This window comes from Panulirus ornatus, chromosome 10, assembly GCF_036320965.1.
Source record: "Panulirus ornatus isolate Po-2019 chromosome 10, ASM3632096v1, whole genome shotgun sequence".
Classification (NCBI taxonomy): Eukaryota; Metazoa; Arthropoda; class Malacostraca; order Decapoda; family Palinuridae; genus Panulirus; species Panulirus ornatus.
In genome coordinates this window covers 55,127,179-55,153,989 of record NC_092233.1, presented here as the reverse complement: position 1 = coordinate 55,153,989, position 26,811 = coordinate 55,127,179, and the positions used below count along the sequence as shown (strand labels likewise).

The following is a 26,811-nucleotide window of genomic DNA, read 5'->3' as shown; positions in this document are numbered from 1 at the left end:
CTCTTTCCACACATTCCTCAGGGCTCCTGAGACCTTTGCCCCCTCATCCATCCAATGGCTCCCTCCCACTTTCGTGTTCCTATTCACTGTCACGTCCACTCCCAGGTATCTAAGACACTTCAGTTCTCCAAATTGTCTTCATTCATCTCACACCTCAACTAACCTGTCCCTCTGCCACGCTAAACCTAGTAACTTTGCTTTTATTTACATTGCTCTCAACTTCCTCTTTTCACACTCTCTCCCAAACTCGAGTCAACTACTTCTGACCCACTCCCAGGCTACTGTCAACACCCTACAGACGGCATACTCCCTCCTCTCTCCTGGACCCTTGGATTTACCTCCCTCACTAACCCATCCATAAGCAAATCAAGCAGCTCTGATAACATCATACATCCCTACTGCAGGTCCACCTTCAAATGGAACCACTCACTCTCCTCTCTATCTACTTGTACGCTTGCCTTTCACTCCTGATAAAAACTTTTAACTGCTTCTATTAGCTTTCCTCCCACACCAGATATCTGTAGAACCATCCACAAGGCATCTCTATCAATCCTATCATGTGCTTTCTCCTGATCCACAAATGCCACACATAAATCCTTCTGTTTCTCCTAGTATTTCTCACGTACATTCTTAAGACAAACACATCTACCCTCCTCCAGCACGGTCTTATCTATAGCTTACGCCTCACATCCATATTACAATGGGACTAACATTTATTTAAACATACCCATTTTTTCCCTCCCAGATAGCGACCTTTCTTTCCACGTTCTTCAGTGCTCCAGAACCAACGCCCCCTTACCCACCCTATGACTCACTTGTGTGGTTCCTTCACTGCCATGTCCACTCCCATGTATCTAAAATACTCCACTTCCTCTAATTTCTCTTCTTTCAAACTCACAACCTAGCTAACCTGTTCCTCAACTCTACTAAACTTAATGACTTTGCTTTTATTCATATTCACTCTCAGCTTCCTCCTTTCACACACCCTTCTAAACTCAGTCACCAACTTCTGCAGTTTCATACTTGAATCTTCCACTAGCACTGTATCATCAGCTAACAGTAACTGACTCCCTTCCCAGACCCTCTCACCCCTTAAAGACTGCATACTTGCCACTCTCTCCAAGACTCCTACATTTACTTCCCTCACAACCCCATCCAAAAGCAAATTCAACAACCCTAGTGACATCAAACACCTCTCCACAGACTAACCTTTAACTGAAACCATTAACTCTCTTCTCCTCCTACTCGTACAAATGTCTTACATATTTCACAAGATCCTCTCATTGCTTCTTGCAACTTACCTCCCACACCATATATTCTCAAGACCTTCCACAAGGCATCTCTATCAATCTTATGCTATGCTTTCACCAGATCTATGAATGCCACGTAAAAATCCACCCGTTTCTCCAAGTATTTCTCACACACATTCTTCGAAGCAAACAACTGATTCACATATCATCCATCACGTCTGAAACCACATTGTCCCTCCCTAACCTGATGCTCTGTACATGCTTACACTCTCTCATTTACTGCCCTCCCATGCAACTTACCAGGTACACTCCACAAAACTCATGCCTCTGTTGTGTGAACACTCATCTTTATCCTCCTGGCCTTTATACAATGGCACTATACATGTATACCACCAAATCCTCAGGCACCTCACCAAAATCCATACAGACGATGAAATTTCTATCTAACAAATTAGCAACGTAGTCATCCCCTTTCTTAATTAATTCAACAGCAATACCATCCAAACCATGCATCTGCCGCCCTATCATCAAATACATTCAACAGTCCTTCAAAATACTCACTCCATCTCCTCCTCACATCATTGTTACCTGTTACCACTCTCCTTTTTTCCTCCTTCACTGATGTTCCTATTTGTTCTCTTGTACCTTTTACACATTATGAACTTCCTTTAAATCATCTCAGTCTCCCTAAAGTTTACTGACACTCACTCACCCCAACTCTCATTTCCCTTCTTTTTCAACCCCTACATCTTCCTCTTGACCTCCTTCAGCTTTCTCTTAAACATTTCCCAGTCATTTACTCTCTATCCCTGTAAGTACCGCCCAAACACCTCCCTTGTCTCTCTCACTAGCAACTATATCACTTCATCCTACCACTGACTTTCGTGATCTGTCCTTCTCCCACCTTTCGCATGCCTCACTTATCTTTCGCACATGCCAACACTGCCTCCCTAAATACCTCCCATTCCTCACCCACTCCCCTTGCTTCATTCACTCTCACCTTTTTCCATTCTACACTCAGTCTCTCGCAGCATATCTTCCCACGAGTCTTTTCTACAAGTTTACATGCTCTCACCAATCTCTTCTCACCGACATTGTTTCCTTTTCCCCTAACAATGAATATATGATAATTGCATATATGTATATGAAACACGGGAAACGGCGATCAAGTTTGAAATATATATATATATATATATATATATATATATATATATATATATATATATATATATATATATATATATATATATATATATATATATATATATTATTTATACTTGGGCAGTATAGATATTAATACCTGCTATAGAAACCCAGATGATATTCATAGCTGTTGGAAAAACCTCTTTCGGGTTGGCATTTAAGAAAAGAATGAAACTTTAACAAGTATGAATCCATTATATGATCCAACAGAATTTGGTTCTGAATTCCCTTATCCACTCAAGCTCTGATGGTGTCTTGGATCCACGACTCCATGCCTCTCCACTCCTGGTTATATCTTGACCCTACGATTCTTTCATGGTACAATGTACGGTAGTCCTAACCATACTTACTATGGCATAGTAACTGAATATGTTCTTAATAATACAGTATTACATGTATTATACACCATGCTGTGTATGATACAATACTGATGAGTATTATCATTTCATTTGTTTTGCTTTCTATAATCTGAAAAAAAAAAAGTATAGTCTGTATTATTTTTTCTGTTCAATAGATTTTGAGAATTACTTCAAGTATGTGGGTGTGTATCTGTTTGTAGGCATGTACATGTATGCATATATTTCAGTTTATGTAAAGAAATGTATATTTATATGTATACAGATTCAAATGTATATATATATATATATATATATATATATATATATATATATATATATATATATATATATATATATATATATATTTTGTCTGTATTACAGACAGAACAAATGTATATATGCACTTCCATATTACAACAGTCTTGTTATCTTTCTGAAGAAACTCGTATGATCTATGTTAACCTCAATCAAAGATGGCTTAAGGTTCGACCAATACGTAAATCCATCTGAAACATTACTGCAAATGCTGGCAAGATGCCTCGTCTCCCACCTGTACTGTCTGAAAGTGTGTCATAAAGTCGTTCTTCATCCTTGTAGGTTTATGAAATGAAAATAGGGTCTTGTAGACTTGAAAAAGGGTTATAATAACCGCACAGATTTGCTTTTGCAACCACTCACTTCAGAGCACTGCCATATTCTTTTTTTTTTTTTTTTTTTACAAGTGTTCGCTCACTGATGTGCTGCAGGTTGGCAGGTGTGCAATTGACTACACAGAACAAGTAGTTATCCAAGGCCTCAGTCAATGGTTACATATGCTCAGCATGTGGGGGATAGGTGGTGGTGGTTGTGGGGAAGTGGAGGGGGTGTTGTGTTGGGTGTGTGTGGGGGTGGATGGTACGGAGGAGGAGGAGGAGGTTTGGTTGGGTTGGGTTGAGTTGGGGTTGGCTATCACATAAACCTGAGGTCCTGATGACAAGGTTATACTGCATGGTGTAGTCAAGTGGGTCCTGGCCAACGTCTGAGGGAGGGAGGGGGAATGATAATTTGGTGTATGATCGTATGCATCCTTCAATGGAAAAATAACATGTGGGTGGGGTGGTGAAGGTGGAGGTGGAGGTGGAAGAGGAGGAGGAGGAGGGGAAGGGGGGATATATATAACACTCTCTCACACAATGTATTGAACAATAATGATTGCAACAAGTCATTAAACAACATTTGGGTTAAGTTACAATGAATGGAGTTCGGGACACTCATGAGAAAAGGAAGGGCTGGCTTCTCTACTTACTCATTTACCAACAGCAGACATAATTATTGTCAACAATCAGAAAAAAGAAAGATAATAATAATTTACAAACGACTGTAAAAAACAAGAAAAGAGAGGAACAATAACAGGTTGGTTCCACTTAGAGATTTACAAAATGGGGCGGGTGTATGTGTGTCATCTGGTATCTTTCCTCTTCATTGAAGACCAGATTCATCTATGCCAGACAGAATAGGTTATCGGACCATTATTACATTCTAACCTGATTATAATACATAAACAAGCTATATCTGTATGCCATTAGTTTTATACAATATGTGAAATTATCCGTAGAAAAATGACCACTAAGAGCTATGAAGTGGCAGGCGCATATAGCTCGTTTTGAAAAACTCATGGGGTTAAATGAGCCTTATGTAGCATATGTATATATATATATATATATATATATATATATATATATATATATATATATATATATATATATATATATATATATATATATATATATATATATATATATATATATATATATATATATATATATATATATATAAAACTGAAGCTCCATCTTGCCTCCTTCTCTCATGAAGTGTCAAAACTATAGAGTATTTCTCTCGCCTTCCATCTTCTGGGAAATATCTTCTCTTAACACTGTGGGTTTTGTAGTTACTTGAGCTTAAGATTAATATTAATTATATCACAATTCTCCCTTTTATTACTAGTAACGATAAGACCTTTTATACCCTTCACTGGAATAAACAGAAAAGGTACACTCTCACACCCAACTGTAGTCTCCTCTCTGGTGTATCTCACCAGTAGGTCATATATATACATATATATATATATATGTGTGGGCCACTGAGTTGTCCTTTTCAAATAGAATTTCATAATGTTAAAAAATAAAGCACCAGAGGAACAAAATGTTTACTCTGCTCTAAGGTGGTGACAGTATTACCATCGCATGGGACTTCAAATCGCACAGCTTAAAAATGTACTTCAAGTTATCTCAAACACGGCTCCAACGATTCCCCCTTTTCCTTCTTGAATTCACTTTGAGGAGGGGGGAATGATGGGGGGAAGAAAAGATGTGGTTTTCTGATCTGATTATCGTAATAAACGGCAGACATCTCTCTCTCATCTGCCCTGGTTTATCTCAAAAGTTTGTCAGGTACGGAAATATATTTCTTTACTCTTTTTGGGTCACCACTGGAGTCAGTCTTCGACGTAGAGTTGAGGGAGGGAAAAAAGAGGGAGTAGGAAGAGGAAGAGGAGGAGGAGAGAGAGACACACACAGGGCGTCTTCGTCGTCGTCGTGCGCGCAGTCTTGCAAGGTACGCAATGTGGTCCTCTTCATTTTGATGTGACACTGAGCTTGCTGGATTCCAGTGGCAGACATCCCATGCGACGAGCACACTGGCTTGTGTTGGTGCGAGTAGCGGAGTTTTACAGACATGGAAGGCTAGGCGCTGGCTGGCTGGCTGGCTGGCTGGCTGGCTGCTGGCTGCTTGGCTGACTGTCTTGGCGGAATGGCTTGTAGGCGCACAAAGCTGGTAAATCCTAGGTTTTATTTTTTTTTTTAAGAATTTTTATCATCACGTTGGCGTCGCCGCTACAGAACTACAGTAATTACTTTTACGCTAGAACCTACAGTGACCATCGGCCTCGGAAGAGGGAGCTACAGACTATGTATTGGGAATACAATTTCTCTTTCTTTTAAGGGGTGGGGAGGAGAAGGAGGAGGGAAGTCCAATAGAAACACTTTCATTTCTATGATATCAAATGGTTTACAATTGTGCTTTGCCAAATGGAACTGATATATCTCTAACGTCTATGAGCAATAAGGGATTAAGATGTCAATATATTTATATATATATACTCTATTCTCTTTTGTTTTCCTTCAAATGGGATGCAATTCTTTATACTCTTTTTTGTTTTTGAGAGAGGGAGGAGACACAAAGGAGTAACCAACCAACGATGCCGAAGATCAGAGCTACGCAACGATACTTTCAATACTGCTTTTTGGTGGTGGGGGAGGGGATGAGGGGCGGACTCACAGACAAACCCACCTTTAAAAACTGCCCACACTTTTTGCTTCAAAGACTCGACTCTTCTGTAAAATACATCATCATCTATATAGTGATAAAGGGATCTGATCACATACTGTACATCTGCTATGGAAAATTTATTGCCATATTTTTTTTTTTTTCACAACACGTAAGTTTGGGATCCCGACCTCCACCGCACTCACTGCTCGCACTGAGTTTTGGATCCCAACCTCTACCACATTCACTGCTCACCCTGAGTTGGATCCCGGCCTCTTATCACACTTACACTGCTTGCACTGAGTTAAATCTTGACCTCTGCCACACTCACTGCTCACATGAGATTGGATCCTGACGCTCATTCACTGCACACAGTCAGTGATAGATCACGGCATGAAGAAATTTCCCTAAATTTCTTTATGCAGGCAGACTGAGGCAGAGACTCATTACCAACCACAATGTATCCCATGCAGTATGATTTTATTGCTTCATATGACCGCCCATGCCTCTCACTGCTGCAACTTACACACCGAAGGAGGGAAGGGATCTCACAGTCTCCCGAACTTAGCCCAAGATTGCTGGCTTGTCGCATTCCCATGTATGCCACATCCTTGGTGGTGATTCACTCATACCTGCCACACCGGCTTTGGCCTACGACTCTTGGAATGCAATGCTCTGTGTGTTGCCATACTCTACAGTTGGCCGTAATCTCCCAATACATTCTACAAAACCATGCGCACTGTATTTCTATACTCTCTGACATGCCATAGTAGCTGTCTACATTCTGATCTGCCACAAAAGCTTGGCTTGCAACACATCGAACTCTTACATCAACATGTCATACTTCCTGACTTGTCATTTCTAACACTGTCATACATTCCCATTTACCTCTGGCTGATGGACACACACACACACACACACACACACATACACTGGACTCACTAACATTAGTCTCAGGCTTACCGTACACACTGGCCTTCCGACACTCTTTGTTTACTATCCTCTCGAGGTGATCACACTCACCAGTTTTTTTGTTTTGGGGGGGTGAGGGAGGGGTATCTAATCCCTTCGACACTTCCTAATCTTTGGCTTTGACTGATTTTACATCTTTGATCCTATCAACATATTCAAGTTGTGTGTGGGGGAGGGAAAGAAAAAAGACTGGTGGCTGTTAAAGCAAACGCAGCATTCCAGACGGATTTTTTGAGTGCCTTGGACTAGTGTTCCTAGAAACCTTCCGTAGGGCTCTGGTGGTACGGAGTGTGGACGAATGTATCACAACCTGAAAAATATATACCAGTGATCAGAAACATGTTCAAGATTCCGAGAAACAAGGGATGAAACTGTTTAGTGCATCTTGATAAAAAAAATGATAAGATATATAGTGCTTCCATATCCTGCTTTGGGGGAAAAGTGACCTAAGAATATACAATCAAAGAATTCAGATGGTATATACACATAGTTTCAAATAAATGCACACCAGACCATTCAGGAATCAGCTTTTATAGTGAAAGATATTCGTAAATCAATAGCTTTGAAACGATTGTAACCACAACCTTATCCTGAAAAGCATTAAGTTTAAATCGAGCTGATGATTAACAAATACACTTCTCTAGAATATAATGTACAAGTTTAATTATAAATATCTGAATGCCTGTAATGCTGGAAGGTATGAAGGACTGACCTTGTCTCAGTGAGAGGGTAAACAGGAATCCTATACAGTTCTATGATCGTTCTTCGTTCTGAAAAAGTGGCTGACTTATTGTGCTTCCATACACAGTGGCTCAAAAGGTGATACACCGCAGGAATTGGTCAGTATCGAACGAGAAAAGAACTCGTTCAAGACTCAGTCGACGTCAGATATGTGTATAAAGTGTCATCGGAAAGTTTTGCATGAACCAGAAACAAAAGCTTGATGCACTCACGGGTTAGCTGTTAAGGCCGGAGTTGTTGTGAGGGAGGGAGAGCGAGCGATCGAGGAGATGTGTCTCCTCGGTGGGCGTATGGTCTGCAAAGAGCAAGTCGTCGATGTCTCGCAGCGTAGCAGGGCCGTTGTTGAGGTCATCGGTGAGGAGGCAGTTCTCAGTGATTGGGCGGGAGTTAGAGAGGGCGCTGGTGGGCGTGATGATGGTGGGCGAGGGCGCGGCCATCCGAGTCATGGGGGCACCGCATAGGCAAAGCAGCGGCTCGCCCACCTCGTCAGGGGATATGGCCATGGGCGAGGTGGAGGCTGGCTGGTTGTACAAACACGGCGCCTTTGAGCAGCGCAGCACCGTGTTGGCGTTACGCTGGTCCAGGCTAGCCGCCGTCGAGGCCAAGTTGGACTCGAGCGAATCTTTTAGAATATTCTCTGGCGTCGCCTCGTCCCGCACCGCCTTTTCCTGCCCAGCAAAATCCGCGAGCAAGTCCGCCAGGGGCGCTCGCTGCGGATGTCTCCGTGGCATGGGGGAGCGGGGCAGGACGCGCCGTGGCCGATTGCTGTCCTCCTCCTCCTCGTCCACGCCCACAAACTTGACGGGGAGGGCGTGAGGCTTCCCGCCTATCCTTGGCCCTATGCCCTTGAGAGTGGGTCGCCCTTGTTTCTCCTGCTCCCCTGATGGCGGGTCGTAGGTGAGGTCCGGCAGCAGCTGCTCCGTCTCGGGGTCTCGGTGCTTCAGGATGGACTTACGCCGCTCCGGAGAGCCATGTGAGCGCTTCGACTCCAGCGAGTCTCCGCCTAGCGATGATTTGCTACCGCTGCGACCTGCGAACGTAGATTGCACGCACTCACGCTGCCCGCCACAAAACGCCTCTATACTCTCACATTATACTTATTATAAACAGTATTGTGGTGCATTTAGTTCTAAACTAAAGATATTATTTAAAAAAAAAAAGAGAAAAAACAAACCACACAGAAACGGTGTGAGGGAAATAAAAGACAAAAGCATGCATGAGAGAGTCGTAGGTGTATGGGCTGTCCTTCATGTAGTCCGTGCGATTGTGAAAGTCCTCATATATCTCCCTCCCTCCCCCTTTTGCTACTGATCATGCTAACCCCCCCCTAAAAAACACCCCCCTTTGCCCCCCTTTGCCCCGCCCGTACTACCCTGGAGCAACTGCTGTGTGGGCGTGTGGGCATAGGTCTGTGTGGGCGTACCTCTGGTGTTGAGCTTGTTGGACTTCTCTGCAGCTGAGCCTTCCCTCGCTGCCCGCGCTCTCTCCACCGACTCCAGCAGCCGGCTGAACGGACGCGGCTTCTCCTGCAACCCACGCCCGGCAACTGTCACTTCCATCTACACGCCCAGCAAACTGGTACTTCCATCTACACACCCAGTCAACTGGTACTTCCATCTACACACCAGGCAACTTGTACTTCCATCTCCAGCAGCTGGTACTTCCATCTACACACCAGGCAACTGGTACTTCCATCTACACACCCAGCAAACTGGTACTTCCATCTACACACCAGTCAACTGTCACTTCCATCTACACGCCCAGCAAACTGGTACTTCCATCTACACACCCAGTCAACTGGTACTTCCATCTACACACCCAGTCAACTGGTACTTCCATCTACACACCAGGCAACTTGTACTTCCATCTACAGCAGCTGGTACTTCCATCTACACACCCAGCAACTGGTACTTCCATCTACACACCAGGCAACTGGTACTTCCATCTACACACCCAGCAAACTGGTACTTCCATCTACACACCAGTCAACTGTCACTTCCATCTACACGCCCAGCAAACTGGTACTTCCATCTACACACCCAGTCAACTGGTACTTCCATCCACACACCCAGTCAACTGGTACTTCCATCTACACACCAGGCAACTTGTACTTCCATCTACAGCAGCTGGTACTTCCATCTACACACCCAGCAAACTGGTACTTCCATCTACACACCCAGCAAACTGGTACTTCCATCTACGGCAACTGTCACTTCCATCTACACGCCCAGCAAACTGGTACTTCCATCTACACACCAGGCAAATGGTACTTCCATCTACACACCCAGCAAACTGGTACTTCCATCTACACACCAGGCATCTGGTACTTCCAATTACAGCAGCTGGTACTTCCATCTACACACCCAGCAAACTGGTACTTCCATCTACACACCAGGCAAACTGGTACTTCCATCTACACACCAGGCAACTGGTACTTCCATCTACACAACCAGCAAATGGTACTTCCATCTCCAGCAGCTGGTACTTCCATCTACACACCAGGCAACTGGTACTTCCATCTACACACCCAGCAAACTGGTACTTCCATCTACACACCAGTCAACTGTCACTTCCATCTACACGCCCAGCAAACTGGTACTTCCATCTACACACCAGGCAAACTGGTACTTCCATCTACACACCAGGCAACTTGTACTTCCATCTACAGCAGCTGGTACTTCCATCTACACACCCAGCAAACTGGTACTTCCATCTACACGCCCAGCAAACTGGTACTTCCATCTACACACCCAGCAAACTGGTACTTCCATCTACACAACCAGCAACTGGTACTTCCATCTCCAGCAGCTGGTACTTCCATCTACACACCAGGCAACTGGTACTTCCATCTACACACCAGGCAAACTGGTACTTCCATCTACACACCCAGCAAACTGGTACTTCCATCTACACACCCAGTCAACTGGTACTTCCATCTACAGCAGCTGGTACTTCCATCTACATACCAGGCAACTGGTACTTCCATCTACACACCCAGTCAACTAGTACTTCCATCTACACACCCAGCAAACTGGTACTTCCATCTACACACCAGCAACTGGTACTTCCATCTACACACCCAGCAACTGGTACTTCCATCTACACACCCAGCAACTGGTACTTCCATCTACACACCCAGCAACTGGTACTTCCATCTACACACCCAGCAACTGGCACTTCCATCTACATCCAGAAACTGGTACTTCTATCTATACACTCAGCAACTGACACTTCCATCTACACACCTAGCAACTGGTAATTCCATCTACAAACCCAGCAACTGGCACTTCCATCTACACACCCAGCAACTGGCACTTCTATCAACACACCTAGCAACTGGAACTTCCATCTACACACCCAGCATCTGTCACGTCCATCTACACATCCAGGCACTGGCACTTCCATTCACACACCTAGCAACTGTCACTTCCATCTACACAACCTGCAACTAGCATTTTCTTTTACACATTCAGTAACTGCCACTTCCATCCACACACCTAGCAACTGGCACTTCCATCTACACATCCACTAACTGTCGCTTCCATCTACACACCCAGCTACTGTCATTCCCATCTACACATCTATCAACTGGCATTTCCATTTACACTCCCAGCTGGCACTACCATCTACACATCCAGCAATTGCCACTTCCATTTACACAAACAGCTACTTGCACTTCCATCTACAAACCTAGCAACTGTCTCTTCCATATACATACCCAGCTGGCACTTCCATATACACACCCACCGACTGGCACTTCTATCCAGACACCCAGCAACTGGCACTTCCATCTACACACCCAGCAACTGGCACTTCCATTTATACACCTAGCAACAGTCACTTCCATCTGCTCACCCAGCAAGTGGCACCTCCATCTACACCCCCAGCAACTGGCACTTCCATCTACACACCCAGCAAGTGGCACTTTCATCTACACACCCAGGAAGTGCACCTCCATCTACACACCCAGCAGCTGGCACTTCCATCTACACACCTAGCAACTATCACTTCCGTCAAACAATCCATGAATTCTATGCGAGAAGCACCAGTTTCACACACATCTCATGGGGTTCAAGCACAACTTACCAGGTACAGAGATTGTAACACCGGTACCAGGTCCCCACACAAGGCAACAGGTCCCCACACAAAGCATCAGGTCCCCACACAATGCATCAGGTCCCCACACAAAGCATCAGGTCCCCACACAAAGCATCAGGTCCCCACACAAAGCATCAGGTCCCCACACAAAGCGTCAGGTCCCCACACAAAGCATCAGGTCTCCATACAATACACCAGGTCCCCACACAAAGCATCAGGTCTCCATACAATGCACCAGGTCCCCAAACAAAGCATCAAGTCCCCACACAAAGCATCAGGTCCCCACACAAAGCATCAGGTACCCACACAAAGCATCAGGTCCCCACACAAAGCATCAGGTCCCCACACAAAGCATCAGGTACCCACACAAAGCATCAGGTCCCCACACAAAGCATCAGCTCCCTACACAAAGCATCAGGTCCCCACACAAAGCATCCAATCCCACACAAAGCATCCGGTCCCCATACAATACACCAGGTCCCCACACAAAGCACCAGGTCCCCACACAAAGCATCAGGTCCCCATGCAATGCACCAGGTCCACCACACAAAGCACCAGGTCCCCACACAAAGCATCAGGTCCTAATACTATACACCAGGTCCCCACACAAAGCATCAAGTCCCCACACAAAGCATCAGGTCCCCATACGATACACCAGGTCCCCACACAAAGCATCAGGTCCCCATACAATACACCAGGTCCCCACACAAAGCATCAGGTCCCCATACAATACACCAGGTCCCTAGACAAAGCATACAATGCACCAGGTCCCCACACAAATTATCAAGTCCCCTACAGTGCACCAGGTCCCCACACAAATTATCAAGTCCCCCTACAATGCACCAGGTCCCCACACAATGCACCAGATTCTCACTCAAAGCACCAGGTCCCCATACAATGCACCAGGTCCCCACACAAAGCATCAGGTCCTCACACAATACACCAGGTCCTCACGCAAAGCACCAAGCCCTCACACGCAGTGCCAGAATTTCACACAAAGCAACAGGCCCTCACATCAAACCTCAGGTCCTCACACAATGCACCATATCCTCACACACACACACAACACACCAAGTCTTCACCCAGTCACCAGGTCCTCACACAACGCACCAGGTCCTCACACAACGCACCAGGTCATCACACAACGCACCAGGTCCTCACACAACACACCAAGTCTTCACCCAGTCACCAGGTCCTCACACAACGCACCAGGTCCTCACACAACGCACCAGGTCATCACACCACGCACCAGGTCCTCACACAACACACCAAGTCTTCACCCAGTCACCAGGTCCTCACACAACGCACCAGGTCATCACACAACGCACTAGGTCCTCACACAACGCACTAGGTCCTCACACAACGCACCAGGTCCTCACACAACGCACTAGGTCCTCACACAACGCACTAAGTTCTCACACAACGCACCAGGTTCTCACACAACGCACCAGGTCCTCACACAACGCACCAGTTCCTCACACAATGCACCTGGTCCTCACATATTAGCACCAGGTGGGTAGCACAAACTCAAGAGGTCTGGCAACAAGGGCTTGAACGCGCACGCAAACACATTCATTATTCCTTCGCCACCGTCTTCAATTGGAAGCTGGGGTGATAGAAATCATCATTTCTATATTCTATTTCATGAAAGGAGAAAGTTTAGTTAGAAAAGAAGGTTTTTAGTATTAGGGAGAACATGGGCTGGTGAAGTACCTATATTAGTGCGCTGTGCTTAGTGTTACCTCCTAAGGGGGTGGGTTGGACATGTTTGAAAGATAAGCTCTCTCTTTTTTTTTCTTCTTTCATTCGGCCATTTATGAAAGCCTTATCCCGCGCTGCAGCAGGATGAGAGGCGACTCTGGGTGGTGATCTTAGATCGACTCCCATAGCCACCTCTGATGCTGCTGGACACGAGATAAAAGATCTTCTTTTCTTTTTTTGTGCTACTGAGCCGAAAGGTTTTCTTTAAAACACCTCCAGTGTACTGACTAGGTTAATGAAGGGCGCTAGAGGTTGATTTCAAGGATGAGGATTACTTTCGGGCTACTGTGGGGGTTGGTTTGATGTTGTGGGGGGGAGGAATGTGGGTTACGGTAAGACTTAACCCACACATGAGAATGGATCTCTGCAGGAAAAAAATTTCCTCTAGGCCTTCAACACCTTAGACGGTTTACAGAATCAACCAAAGTGTTTTCCCCCAACTCGCTAAATCATTTTTAATATTGATGAGGTGGAACCAAAGCGTTAATGACTTTCACATGAAGGCTTCATGATGAAAGTCGAATCATTAGACATCATAGCCTAAATTTCTTTTTCTTAAATCATATTCAAGTGTAAATATCCTTCTCTTTCTTTCTAAAGTAAATGACTATTTGAGCGAGTGTCCAAACACATTTTGGTTGCATCTGGGCTAAACGTGAGGGTGGTTGGTGGTGGGGCTGTGTTCGGGAGGGTGGTTGACGTGTGGGTGTGAACGCGTGTGACCTGTACTGCAGTCTGGAACTCCACAACAAAAGGGACAAGTTGAAAATAGGGAAAGTGAAAGTTATCGGGAGGAGGGAGGGGGTGGGCGCGCTTGTCTACGGAGCGCAAATACCATCGCCGGAATGCATCTGAGATCGCAATCATCTTCGGCATCTTGGCACAGGGTTGGCTTGTTAGCTTAATGGGCCAGAGGTGGGAGGGAATGTCGAGTTTCCAGAATGTTATTCCTTTCAGTGTGTTCGCAACATGGAAATGATGATCAGTCTGGAATGTTTTTGTGTGACCAGTCAATTTCCAAGCACACATTGACACCGCTGCTGATCAGTGGCTGTGATACTCACCGCCGCTTTTACGGAGACGCGAACCCAACTCCAACGGTCTGTCTTGGCGGAAAGGAAAATACGAGGGGAGAAAAGCGTGTGAAGAAATCAAATCCGTTCCTGAGGCTCTCTGTTGTATCAATATGAGCGACTGACTGCCCTCAACACCCTCTGATGCTTGGGACAGGCAGGCAGTCCCACATACTGCACAGAACAGCACACGGAAGGAGCATCTCTCTCTCTCTCTTTATCACCCCCTCCGTGTTCGTCCTCGAACCGATGGAGTTGCTTTGGCCTCGTAAAAGACGACTGTGAGTCACTGGGAAATTTTTTTTTTTTTAGATATTACCTGGACAACAATGTTCTACTCACACCGACAGTCCTCAAGTGACCTGCAGTGAGTCACGACTGTCATGCGAGGCGTGCCTTTGGTGCTGGTCATCCCGGAGAGGTGAGATTGTCTAGGCAAGCATGACTGTTCCACGGCACCTAAGTGAGGGCCATCTCGAGTGTCTACATTATGGAAGTGACAACGCGCTCCCTCTGCCAACCTCTCGCGACACTGCCCCTTCCTATCATGGACTGCCACTTTGTCTACTTATATTTAAGAACTCGAACTCTCCTCCCCCTAGCTTTCGTCTTCAGGTTATAAAGCCCCCAGGAGTTATGTGATAGTGATAAGGATCAAACAAAGAGTGGCGGTCGATGAAGAGGCAGCGGAGCTGAGATCCTGGCGAAGGAGGCGTTCCAAGCTGGACAAGCATAGAGCACAAGCGTTACCTACCACTAGTTCCTCCTCTGGGGGAAACTACCTGTTAATACTCTATTGGAAAGTGGAGAGAAAATGGAACAAAAAAAAAAAAATGATTCTCTTTGAGGAATCCCCTTGTTTTATACCACACTAATTGGAACTTTTGCCTCTACTTTAACTGGGAGTGGAGTAGATTCTGTCTTTTGGGATCAGCCATCAGTCAAAAAAAAAAGAAACACACACCACCTTGAGCATAACGAATGAGTACGTCCCTTGGGTACAACAATGCCACTCTATGGGTACGATGGCCCCCTAGCCTTTGAGATCAAAGGGCTAGGTCGTCATCTCCCAATGGGGGAAAGATGGTGTCGCATCGTCGTACGGAAGCGAGAGCAGTCTTGCCCAAGAATCATCATCTTCAGCCGTCGTGCTCAAGAGGTTATAGAGGAAGTACAATAATGATACCTTGTTACATAGTAATGGGGAACACCTCGTTGATAAACCATGGATCGTACCTTACCAGTGGCCTTAAACTTCTTATCTGGAAATGCACAGCTGGGCCAATAAGGGGGAAAGTGGACGGAACCTTATTATAAGATAAAGGTGGCTAGATCATCATAGATCCAGCCTACATCAAGAAAATGGCAGTAGCATAAAAATGGTAAAACAAACAATGGTTAAGGGCACCAGAAGGATTTCTTTGAGGGAAGATTTGAGAAAAAAAAAATGATTTATAATCTTACAAAAGTAGTAGACATATACTACTATATTTATATATTCCAACAAATATTGAGAAAATGAAAAAAAAAAAAAGATAACAATAATTTGAGGTACATTGTTGAAGACACCAGAGTAAAGTCTGAGGGTTAAAAGGCTTTTTCAACAGCTACAGGAGCAACTGTTGTGTGTTTGCCCTCAAAAAGTATATCATTACAAGCGAAGATCAGTTGTTCAAGAGGTCAACAACGAGTGTAACAAAAGGGGGGAGGAGATGAAGGGGAAGACAATGAATAAGGCTCAAGTCTTTACTGTACAGCAGGTAATGGCGACGGTTGCAAAGAATATAATGTCGCCTTGAGGACCATCTACAATGCTCTGGTGACCACACGCCCACATCTGCGTCCGTCACCAGTACTCTTTGGGGCGGGAGGGGGCGTGGGGAGAGAGAGAGAGAGTGAGACAGACGGTGTTGGCTGAGGGAATGGGGATTCAAGGAGGCTGGCATACAGAGGGGTGGGGGAGGGAAAAGGGTTTGACTGAAAACTATAAGGTCTGGGATCAAGGTATGGGGTTAGTGTGGGAGGGGAGGAAAACGCAAGAAGATCTAGGTATATGTGGGGGACAGGGGATTCCTTACCATGTGAATGCAAAAAAATATTCATTGAGGTAAGGAGAGTTGAATTCTCTTTTTTTTTTTTTTTGGTAGGAGGTGGGGGAACGGTAGGGGATCGCTTACCACTTATAAAGCAAGATAAAGCTGCGTAAGCATTGAGCTGGCCCTTTGTTAAGGAGCTGATGAGGCAATGGTAGCAATAATAAGCTGCAGTCAGCACTACTCTAAAGCTTTTCCATCTCAAAAGTCAGAACAATGTAAAAGAAAGTGGTCTGAAAAAAATATGTGAAATCATGTCAAGAATTCCCTCACCCACTATGTACAGCTGTATCTTCTACTATTCTGTACAGGAGTACGTCTGTGATGTGTCTAAACTAAAGTTTCGTACTGGGTAGAAGAAATAAGGTTGTGCTCACGTCAATGAGACATGCGTGCAAGAACAGACATGCACAAAAATACAGGATAGGTGGTTTCATATGTATACATATACATATATACATATATACATATATATATATATATATATGTATATATACATATATATATATATATATATATATATATATATATATATATATATATATATATATATATATATATATATATATATATATATATATATATATATATATATCATTATCATCATTATCATCATCATCATCATCATCATCATTATCTATCAATGATCATCATCATCATCATCATCATCATCAAACCATTAGTAGTAAGACTAAAGAATAGAAAAACAAAATTTGCAAAAGAGCATAACTAGTAATAACCACAGGCAGTGTGTTAAAGACACACACACACACACACACACATTTCTTAAGAGAAATATATCATGGCTTTCTTTCATATTTTTTTTTTTTTTTTGGTTTTTGTTTTCATTATCAGTGAAAAAGGGGGGCGGGGTGTGGGCAGTAGCTGATCAAGAGAGTTAGATTACAAGCAAAGAAATAATGATGAAAAAAAAAAATAAATAAAAGAAATAGGCAAAAACTGGTTAAGAGAATATAAAAAACATCGATGCAATATAATTGGGTGTATATTTCATGAAACATTCTATTCATTTCAGTAACGTGTATCTCGTCGATTGCCTATGTTTAAGGTACCGTGGTCGTGACTTGAGCGTGGGGTGGGCGTGGCAAGATGGTAGGTGGAAGGGGCGTACCTCCTGGAAGCGGGCACGGCGGTGCTTGGGCAGTGGGGAGTCCTGTAGGGAAGACCGGCTGCTGCCGAGCAAGTTGTCCGTACTCCGCGTGTCGTCGAAGGAATCCGTCGTGTAGCCTTGAGGGCGGAGCGGCCGGTGGCGGGGCGACGACCTAGGCGTTGGAGTTCGGGGCGACGCCGCTGCTGTCGCCCCCGCTGTCGCCGTGGCAGAGGTGGGGGACTGGTACCCATCGGTGTCGAGGGGATTCACGTAAAGGTTGGAATCCTTGTTGTTAGCCTGGTCGTCGGTGAGGTCGGCCTGGGAGTTGAAGGGGTGAGTGGGGCAAGAAGCGAAGGTGTCGGTGGAGTCCATTGAGGCCAGCTCGTGCCCCGCCCCGCGATCACCGCCGTTCCTTGACCCATCCTGGGTCTTGAGCGGCTGGAGTTCTATGGGGAAGGGCGCCTCCGTCACCGGCGCCGGCACCAGGCATTCCGCGTCTATGAACTCCTTGTAGTCCTGCAACCACACCATCGTCAGCATGGTTGCCTCCCCCCGCCACAGCAGGAGAAGGTCAGACAAGGAAGGTTGGAGAGCAGGAAGCAGGCAGAGTGAGAAGGGAGGGGTGAGGGAAAAAAGAGTGAGGGATGGGGACGTGCATGGGACGTGTGTCATGGTTGTTACACACGACAGTCGTTGTGGTGGGGTGGTGATGAGAGAGGGAACACAGTGAGGTCTGTGTGTGATGTGAGGAGGAGGAGGAGGAAGAGGAAGAGGGGGCACATGTGTGGTGGTGGGGGGGCATGGTTTCCAGTGTGAGGTTGGGTGATACTGAATGGTGAGGATGACTAGATATGGTGATAAGAGAGAGAGAGAGGTCTAGAGGAGTGACGGTGGCAATACCAGAAAACAGTGATGGTGACTATACAATGAGTGTAGCTGGGGAAAGGGGAAGGTGAGTAAGAAAGGAGACCTGGTGTGTGTGTGTGTGTGTGAGACAGAGAGAGAAAGACACTCGTGTTAAGGAGGTAGTCTTGCTATGAGACCACAGGTGATGAGAGAGGTGTGAGTGTGGTGAGGTGGCATGCCTATAACATACTTCCTACCTCTGTCTACCTATACAACATCGTGACACACAAGCTAAGCATGTGTCAACACCCACCTGAGAGTAGACACTAAGGTAATACCCAATAAGAAACCAGAGACTCTAATCTACAATGTATTTCTTTTCCACTTTTAACTCGCAAATCACTGACGAATAAAAATACCAAAACATTTCTTGATGTTATATAGACTTCCCTTGACTATTTCTTTGTACAGTTTGATACTCTACCATGCATACAAATCTCTTTATTACTAGAGTGCATCTAGAAAGAACGTATATAACAAATCATAAACTCATCAAATCAAACAGAAAACAGCGCAAAAGTCTCTCAAGATATTCAGTGATGTCATATATAGACTGAGAGATGCTGAGAATAACAGGCTTAATTCAAAGAGACTTGTGCTGTAGTTTGCACATGACGGAAGGAAGGAGTGGTATGTACAGAAGTGGAGTGATGGCCCACAATGAAGACGGCAGAACTACCATAGGCATCGAAGACGAATACAAAGATATGGCATCTAAGACCGAGACAGTATGATAACAGAATAGGATTCTGGTGCCAATAACATTTAGGCCAACTGATAGGTATTGACCCCGAACGAAGAACCTACCAATGTCGACCATGACTTCGACCCTCTGGCAGGTCGGAGTACGATGGCGTGATCTTTGGGAAAGGTCATGTCCTCAAGGATCCTACCATCGTGTTCAAGGGAGTTCAAAACATATAAGAGACAGATGATCCGATTTAATGAGACGTGGATAGGATTCGATAAGCACAGCTTAATTTTTTGCTGGCGCTGCTTAAGCTTAATGTTTACAGATAGGCGAAGGCTACCAGACTCGAACAATGACCTCTGGTGGATGGTACAGGGGTACCTAGGGTGTACTGTATGTTGAGGGAGGAGCAAGTAATGGTGTAGTGAGGGTGTTCGGGGAGGGATGAGATAAAAGATATCAAGGGATAATATGAATGGACAGCGATAAGACATGGATGAAGAACAATGGAAAGTGAGTCTTCAAGGGAACAGATGATGAGTATTTGTGGAAGGGCAGCGATGGGTGAATACGTGAGTATGATGAAGAGTATTAAGAGTGATGTTAGTGAGAGATGAGTACCAGTGGGAGTGTAGGAATTAAAGTGGTCATCCTGGACGCATGATAACTGGCCAGGGGAGTAACTTAAGACAGTGGGTAGAGACCTCAATACGAATGTGACATACACTAAGGGACAAGTGTCACCCTAAGATAAATATACCCCTGGAGCAAACTCCAGTGGGGATGACTGTACCATGGGCATGACTGTACCAGTGGGATGAACGACGCCACTGAGATAGCACCAGTGTCACTGGGTCTGGAACAACGACTCAGGTTCACTGATGTCCCGCTGAGACAAGGGTAAAGAAATGGGGTTCCATGACAATGGCTGGAATGGGTGTTGCAAGGGAGAAACGTAACCAGAGGGAGATCGCCAGGCGAAGTGTGTATAGCAATGGGGTTCAGCTAAGGGCTTAACAGCGATGGAAAGGGTGTGTAGCGATGGAAGAGGAGTAATTAAGGGTCTACAGCGTTGGGGAGTAATCAGAAGTGTACAGCGATGGAATGAGAGTAATTTACGTTGTGTAGTGATAAAAAAGGGAATGATTAACGTTGTATAGCAATGGAAAGGGAGTAATGATCGTTGGATAGCGATGGGAAGGGAGTGATAAAGGTTGTATAGCAACGGAGAGGTAGTAATTAGGTTGTATAGCAATAGAGAGGGTGTAATTAGAAGTGGAAAACGATGTATACGGAGTAATTGAGGATGTATCGCGATGGAACGGGTATAGCGACGGAAAGGGAGTAATTAAGGGTGTATAGCTATGGAAAGGGAGCAATAAAGATTGTATAGCAAAGAAAATGGAGAAAGAAAGGGATGGGTATACTAGGAGATTAATGAAGAGATGATTAATTATGGGACAGCCGTAATCAAGAGGCAATTAGAAATGAGTAATAACTCGAAGGTTTTATATCAGTGGGAGATGAATACCACAATGGGACACCACTAGCTATACCACAATGGGGCACCACTAGCTATACCACAATGGGACACCACTAGCTATACCACAATGGGGCACCACTAGCTATACCACAATGGGGCACCACTAGCTATACCACGGTGGGGCACCACTAGCTATATCACAGTGGAGCGCCACTAGCTGTACCACAGTGGTGCACCACTAGCTATACCACAGTGGAGCACCACTAGCTATACCACAGTGGAGCACCACTAGCTATACCACAGTGAAGCGCCACTAGCTATACTACAGTGGAGCACCATTAGATAATGAGTCCTCATGAACAGGGGGAGGGAGATAATGAGTCCTCATGAACAGGGGGAGGGAGATAATGAGTCCTCATGAACAGGGGGAGGGAGATAATGAGTCCTCATGAACAGGGGTGGGAGATTATGAGTCCTCATGAACAGGGGAAGGGAGATAATGAGTCTTCATGAACAGGGGAGGGAGACAATGAGTCCTCATGAACAGGGGGAGGGAGATTATGAGTCCTCATGAACAGGGGTGGGAGATTATGAGTCTTCATGAACAGGGGAGGGAGATAATGAGTCCTCATGAACAGGGGGAGGGAGATTATGAGTCCTCATGAACAGGGGTGGGAGATAATGAGTCCTCATGAACAGGGGTGGGAGATAATGAGTCCTCATGAACAGGGGAGGGAGATAATGAGTCTTCATGAACAGGGGAGGGAGATAATGAGTCCTCATGAACAGGGGGAGGGAGATAATGAGTCCTCACGAACAGGGGGAGGGAGATAATGAGTCCTCATGAACAGGGGGAGGGAGATAATGAGTCCTCATGAACAGGGGGAGGGAGATAATGAGTCCTCATGAACAGGGGGAGGGAGATAATGAGTCCTCATGAACAGGGGGAGGGAGATAATGAGTCTTCATGAACAGGGGAGGGAGATAATGAGTCTTCATGAACAGGGGAGGGAGATAATGAGTCCTCATGAACAGGGGAGGGAGATAATGAGTCTTCATGAACAGGGGAGGGAGATAATGAGTCCTCATGAACAGGGGGAGGGAGATAATGAGTCCTCATGAACAGGGGTGAGAAATGATATGGGTTCTCATGAAGGAGGAAGAAATATGAGAAATTCTTGAATGAACAAAGGGAGAAGAAATGAAAGAGAAATAAGTTCTTTTGGGAAATAAATAAGAAATTTCTTGGTCATACCTTAATCTCTGGGAATGTGTCGTTACCCTGAAATATCTCTGGGGGAGTTGGCAGGTTAATGAAAAATCAGCTTTGGAACATCTCTGGGGGGGATTTGGTAGCTAAATGTAAAAAAAGTATTTGGAATATCTCTGGGGGATTTGGCTGGTAAATGTTAAAACATCTTTGGAACATCTCTGGGGAGATTTGGTAGCTAAATGTTAAAACATCTTTGGAACATCTCTGGGGTTTTGGCAGGTAAAAATGTTGAAAAAACAATTGGAACATCTCTGGGGGATTTAGCAGGCAAATGTCGAAAAATACTTGAACATCTCTGGGGAATTTAGCAGGTAAATGTTAAAACATCTTTGGAACATCTCTGGGGGGTTTGGCTGGTTAATGTTAAAACACCTTTGGGGGATTTGGTAGGTAAATGTTAGACAAAAATATTTGGAACATCTCTGGGGTATTTAGCAGGTAAATGTTAAAACACCTTTGGACCATCTCTGGGGTGTTGGCTGGTAAATGTGAAACATCTTTGGAGCATCTCTGGGGGGATTTGGGAGGAAAATGTTAGAAAAAATATTTGAAATACATCTGGGGGGTAGTTGGCAGGTAAATGCTAAAACATCTTTGGAACATCTCTGGGGGGACTTGGCTGGTAAATGTCAAAACATCTTTGGAACATCTCTGGGGGGAATTAGCTGGTAAGTATTAAAATATTATTTGAGAAAAGTAGTGTTTGAAATATATAAACATCTCTGCGATCCTTGAAAGGAGAACTGCTGAATATATGAAGATCTCTGGGGGGGGGGGAAAACTGATGAGTAGATACTCCAAATCTCTGGGGAAATTATCGAGAAATGTTAATGCATCTCAAACATCTCTGGGGACACACTGGTGGTCTATAAGTTAAATATCAAAATCAAAATGGGCATTCAAATACTTGGGGAGGAAATCTGTCTTTTTTTTTAAAGTAAAGATCTCTGGGGAAACTGAAGGCTGCTGCCAAACATCTCTGGGGAGGGAAAAAGATTTGATGGGTAAAAATTTCAGACATCTGTGGTGGGGGGGGAGGGATGGGCAAAACGGAGGGGGTGAATGGTGAAGATCTCTCTGGGTCTAGATAGCACAAAAAAAAATATAATCTCTGGGGAAATGATTAGTACATGCCAAAAAATCAGAGCAAATTTTTAATCTCTGGGGGGAGGAGAAAAGATGAATAAAATCTCACGTTTTTTTCGGGAAAATCTGGTGTTTATATATATATATATATATATATATATATATATATATATATATATATATATATATATATATATATATATATATATATATATATATATATATATATATATATATATATATATATATATATATATATATATATATATATATATATATATATATATATATATATATATATATATATATATATATATATATATATATATATATATATATATATATATATATATATATATATTTGATTAAAATTGATGGTAGGATTATTTATATATGGGGATATTGATGAATTTATGTAAACCGTCCATAACGAACGCTGGTGGGATTTAGGATCTTAAAAACCAGGAGAAAAGAAAAACCCGGTTGAACCAAAAATTTGCAGTCTCGAAAAATTTGAGAGAAAAAAAAAAAATTTGCTGACGAAAGCTGAAAAATATTTTGGGTAAAAAAAATCAAGGAAAAAAGGATTGATGAAAAATATAACCCCTTCAAAAGAAAGATAATTGTCGAATAATTTATAATCCTTGATACGAGGAAGTGGGAGGAGGTAGGGGGGAAAACTCATAATGAATAGAATAAAGTTTGTCTTAGTTTACTGAAATTCTGAGACGAGTGATGTGTAGGAGGATGGAAATATTGAACTCTACAGACATAAGAATGAAGTCAAATGAAAACCTTGTCAGAAGTGGGGATGTGAAGTTATTTCTTTTGCCCTGAGCATAAATGTCATCTAGAAGAAAGATGGACGGAGGGAGAGGGAGATGTAAGTTGTGGGGTGTGTGTGTGGGTGGGTGGGTGTGAGGAGAGATGAGAGGACAGCAGACACCTGTGTGTGGGTGGGTGTGAGGAGAGATGAGAGGACAGCAGACACCTGTCACAGACGGGGGTCATTCAGAAAGACACACAGCTGTCAATGTCAACTGTGTGGATGATCATTTAGCTGGGAGGTATATATGCTCTGCCTTGTACACTGAGAGGAGAGGTCAAAGGATAAGCTAAATCCGCATGGAATTAAGGACATGGGCCTAGATTTTATATATATATATATATATATATATATATATATATATATATATATATATATATATATATATATATATATATATATATATATATAATATAATATGATATACTTCTATACAAGCTGCAGAGGGGAATGGGGGATAAAAAAAAATGATATTAGACGATAAATTAGCGGCGGGGATTAAGGACATTTAATGAGCAATTAGCATTAATCATCCATCTGGCTAATATGCAAATTGCCACTCCGAACGGATTTTGAATGATCACGTAACCTTATCTGTTGCATCAAGTGACCTCGATCTCCCTTTTGAGGTTCGCGTAACCTTATGTGTTGCATCAAGTGACCTCGATCTCCCTTTTGAGGTTGAAACTCTATTTCACGGATGGTCATATCAACGCCAGATGTCTCCATGATCAACGCCATATCACTCTTCTCCCTTTTTATAATATAAATGTATATATAAAATCTATAGATCTATACTCTAAATATCACATCTATAACAAATGGGTATACACACACACACACACACACACACACACACACAGTCGTGGTGACATAAAGAGTGGAGATTGACTTGAAAATAACAGTGAAAGTCCAACAGACACCGAGAGAATATCAGAAGGAAAATCAAATATATATGTTGACACTGGGAGTAAGAGATAAGGCCTCTCTCAACTTATATGTATATACATATATATATATATATTTATTTTCCTCTCTCGATAACAAGATCTCAAAACTGCTCTCGTGAGATCATGGCTCCATGGCCAAGGAGGACTTGGGGAGGGTGTGATGGGGTGGGAGGGGGGGAAAAAGTGGGGGAAGGGACTTAAAGGGATAGGGGACATAAGGTAGAAACGAACTTAATGACACTTAGAAATGAAAAAAATATGGAAAAAAAATAAACAATATAAATTTATATACAGATTTCCAAATGAATCATGACGCGGAAGTCAAAAATGGACATAACTCTCTTCATAAACATTGTATGTAAAAAAGAAAAAAGGAAAACAATATCTAAAATGAACTCCATTTGTTGATTGAAAAAGGACAAATTTACAAAATCAAAGACTAATATGAGTACATCTGTCTCTGCCATTTTGTTTTGCTTTCTTTTTTTTTTTTTAGCAATGATTTTTTCAAGACTTCTGTCGAAGTCATGTACGTTTCTGTGGCTTTACATACAATGCAAATCAGTAGACACAAAAGTTAGTTCCATACACTGCTATGAAGCTCTGGCGGAAAAAGGGCTCTACTGCTTCAACAGCTGATCGGACCAGATGAAGCTTTTGAATTCTCTTTTCGACCCCCTTCGAGCATGGCGGTACGAAGCTTGAGCAAGACGGCACGGCACGGACCTTTGGGAGGCGGAGCTTTAGAGTCGATCCTTTGAAAGACCAGGGGAAGTCCTACCCAAGGATCGTGCGTCCGTCGTGCTTAAAGAGATCCTACACCTTTGTGCTTCAGGGTTTCGTATCGCTGTGCACGGAGGTTCGACGCAAAGTCCTTGAAGGAGCAATGGTGAGGTGAGACGAGGCTTTGAGTTGCAGCGAGAGAAACGACAGCCAAGGAGAAGAGGGGCCTCACGTCCCTAGTGTGCGGATGGGAGGCCAAAATCACAAGCACCTTCCCCTCCCTCGTTATGGTACCAAATTTTGGCCTCTCCTCCACACGTGCTAGCATTTTCTACACACACGTTTCGACAGCGCGACTAGCTGCTGATCGATCAAGAAGAAGGGGCGACCATAGGGGGTGTTTGATCCCATACACGAATGGCCAGAGCTTCACCTAGGGAGATACAAACCCACAGTCACCACCAACACATCCATACCTCACCCACCAGCTTCTGTATGTATATGCATACAACCTTTTCTCTCCAGACCCCTCAACGGATGTCCATTTAACCTAACGACTTTTTAAAGACGTTATTCCCTCCGTATTATGTATGAATATGATTCTAATCCTTGCTTTTGTTAAGCCCTTTCTTGTGGCTACTTTACTTGCGTGTTACGTCGATCCATGCGTCTCTCTCGATCGTAGACGTTACGTTATGCGACTGACTGCGTCCTTCCTTCATAAATTCATCACATGTCGACAAAGACAGAGCAAAGGGCAACGGGAGTCGCTATGACGTCTCCAACCTTTATATATCAACATTTAAGCTAAGGGTAAGAGAGCGCGTAGCCTTACCTGCGTCACACCAGATTGGTATGAGGGCAAAACGAGTTAACGCACGCGTGGTATGAGGGCAAACGAGTTAACGCACGCGTGGTATGAGGGCAGAC

The 26,811-nt window shown here is 44.0% G+C and overlaps 1 protein-coding gene across 12 annotated transcripts in view; it reads right to left on the bottom strand.

Annotated features, from left to right (window-relative positions):
• Positions 1 to 3,411: 3,411 nt before the first annotated feature.
• Shab (Shaker cognate b) overlaps positions 3,412 to 26,811 on the bottom strand; it is a 432,817-nt gene continuing 409,417 nt past the window's right edge. For 11 of the 12 annotated variants that reach the window (XM_071665900.1, XM_071665902.1, XM_071665899.1 and 8 more), the window contains 4 exons: positions 17,965 to 18,459; positions 9,231 to 9,333; positions 8,020 to 8,837; positions 3,412 to 7,376 (listed from right to left, as the gene is read on the bottom strand). In XM_071665900.1, the coding sequence (XP_071522001.1) occupies positions 8,023 to 8,837; positions 9,231 to 9,333; positions 17,965 to 18,459 (1,413 nt within the window). In that variant the 3' untranslated portion in view covers positions 3,412 to 7,376; positions 8,020 to 8,022. The remainder of the gene's footprint in view (positions 7,377 to 8,019; positions 8,838 to 9,230; positions 9,334 to 17,964; positions 18,460 to 26,811) is intronic. The other variant, XM_071665911.1, reaches the window with a different exon arrangement.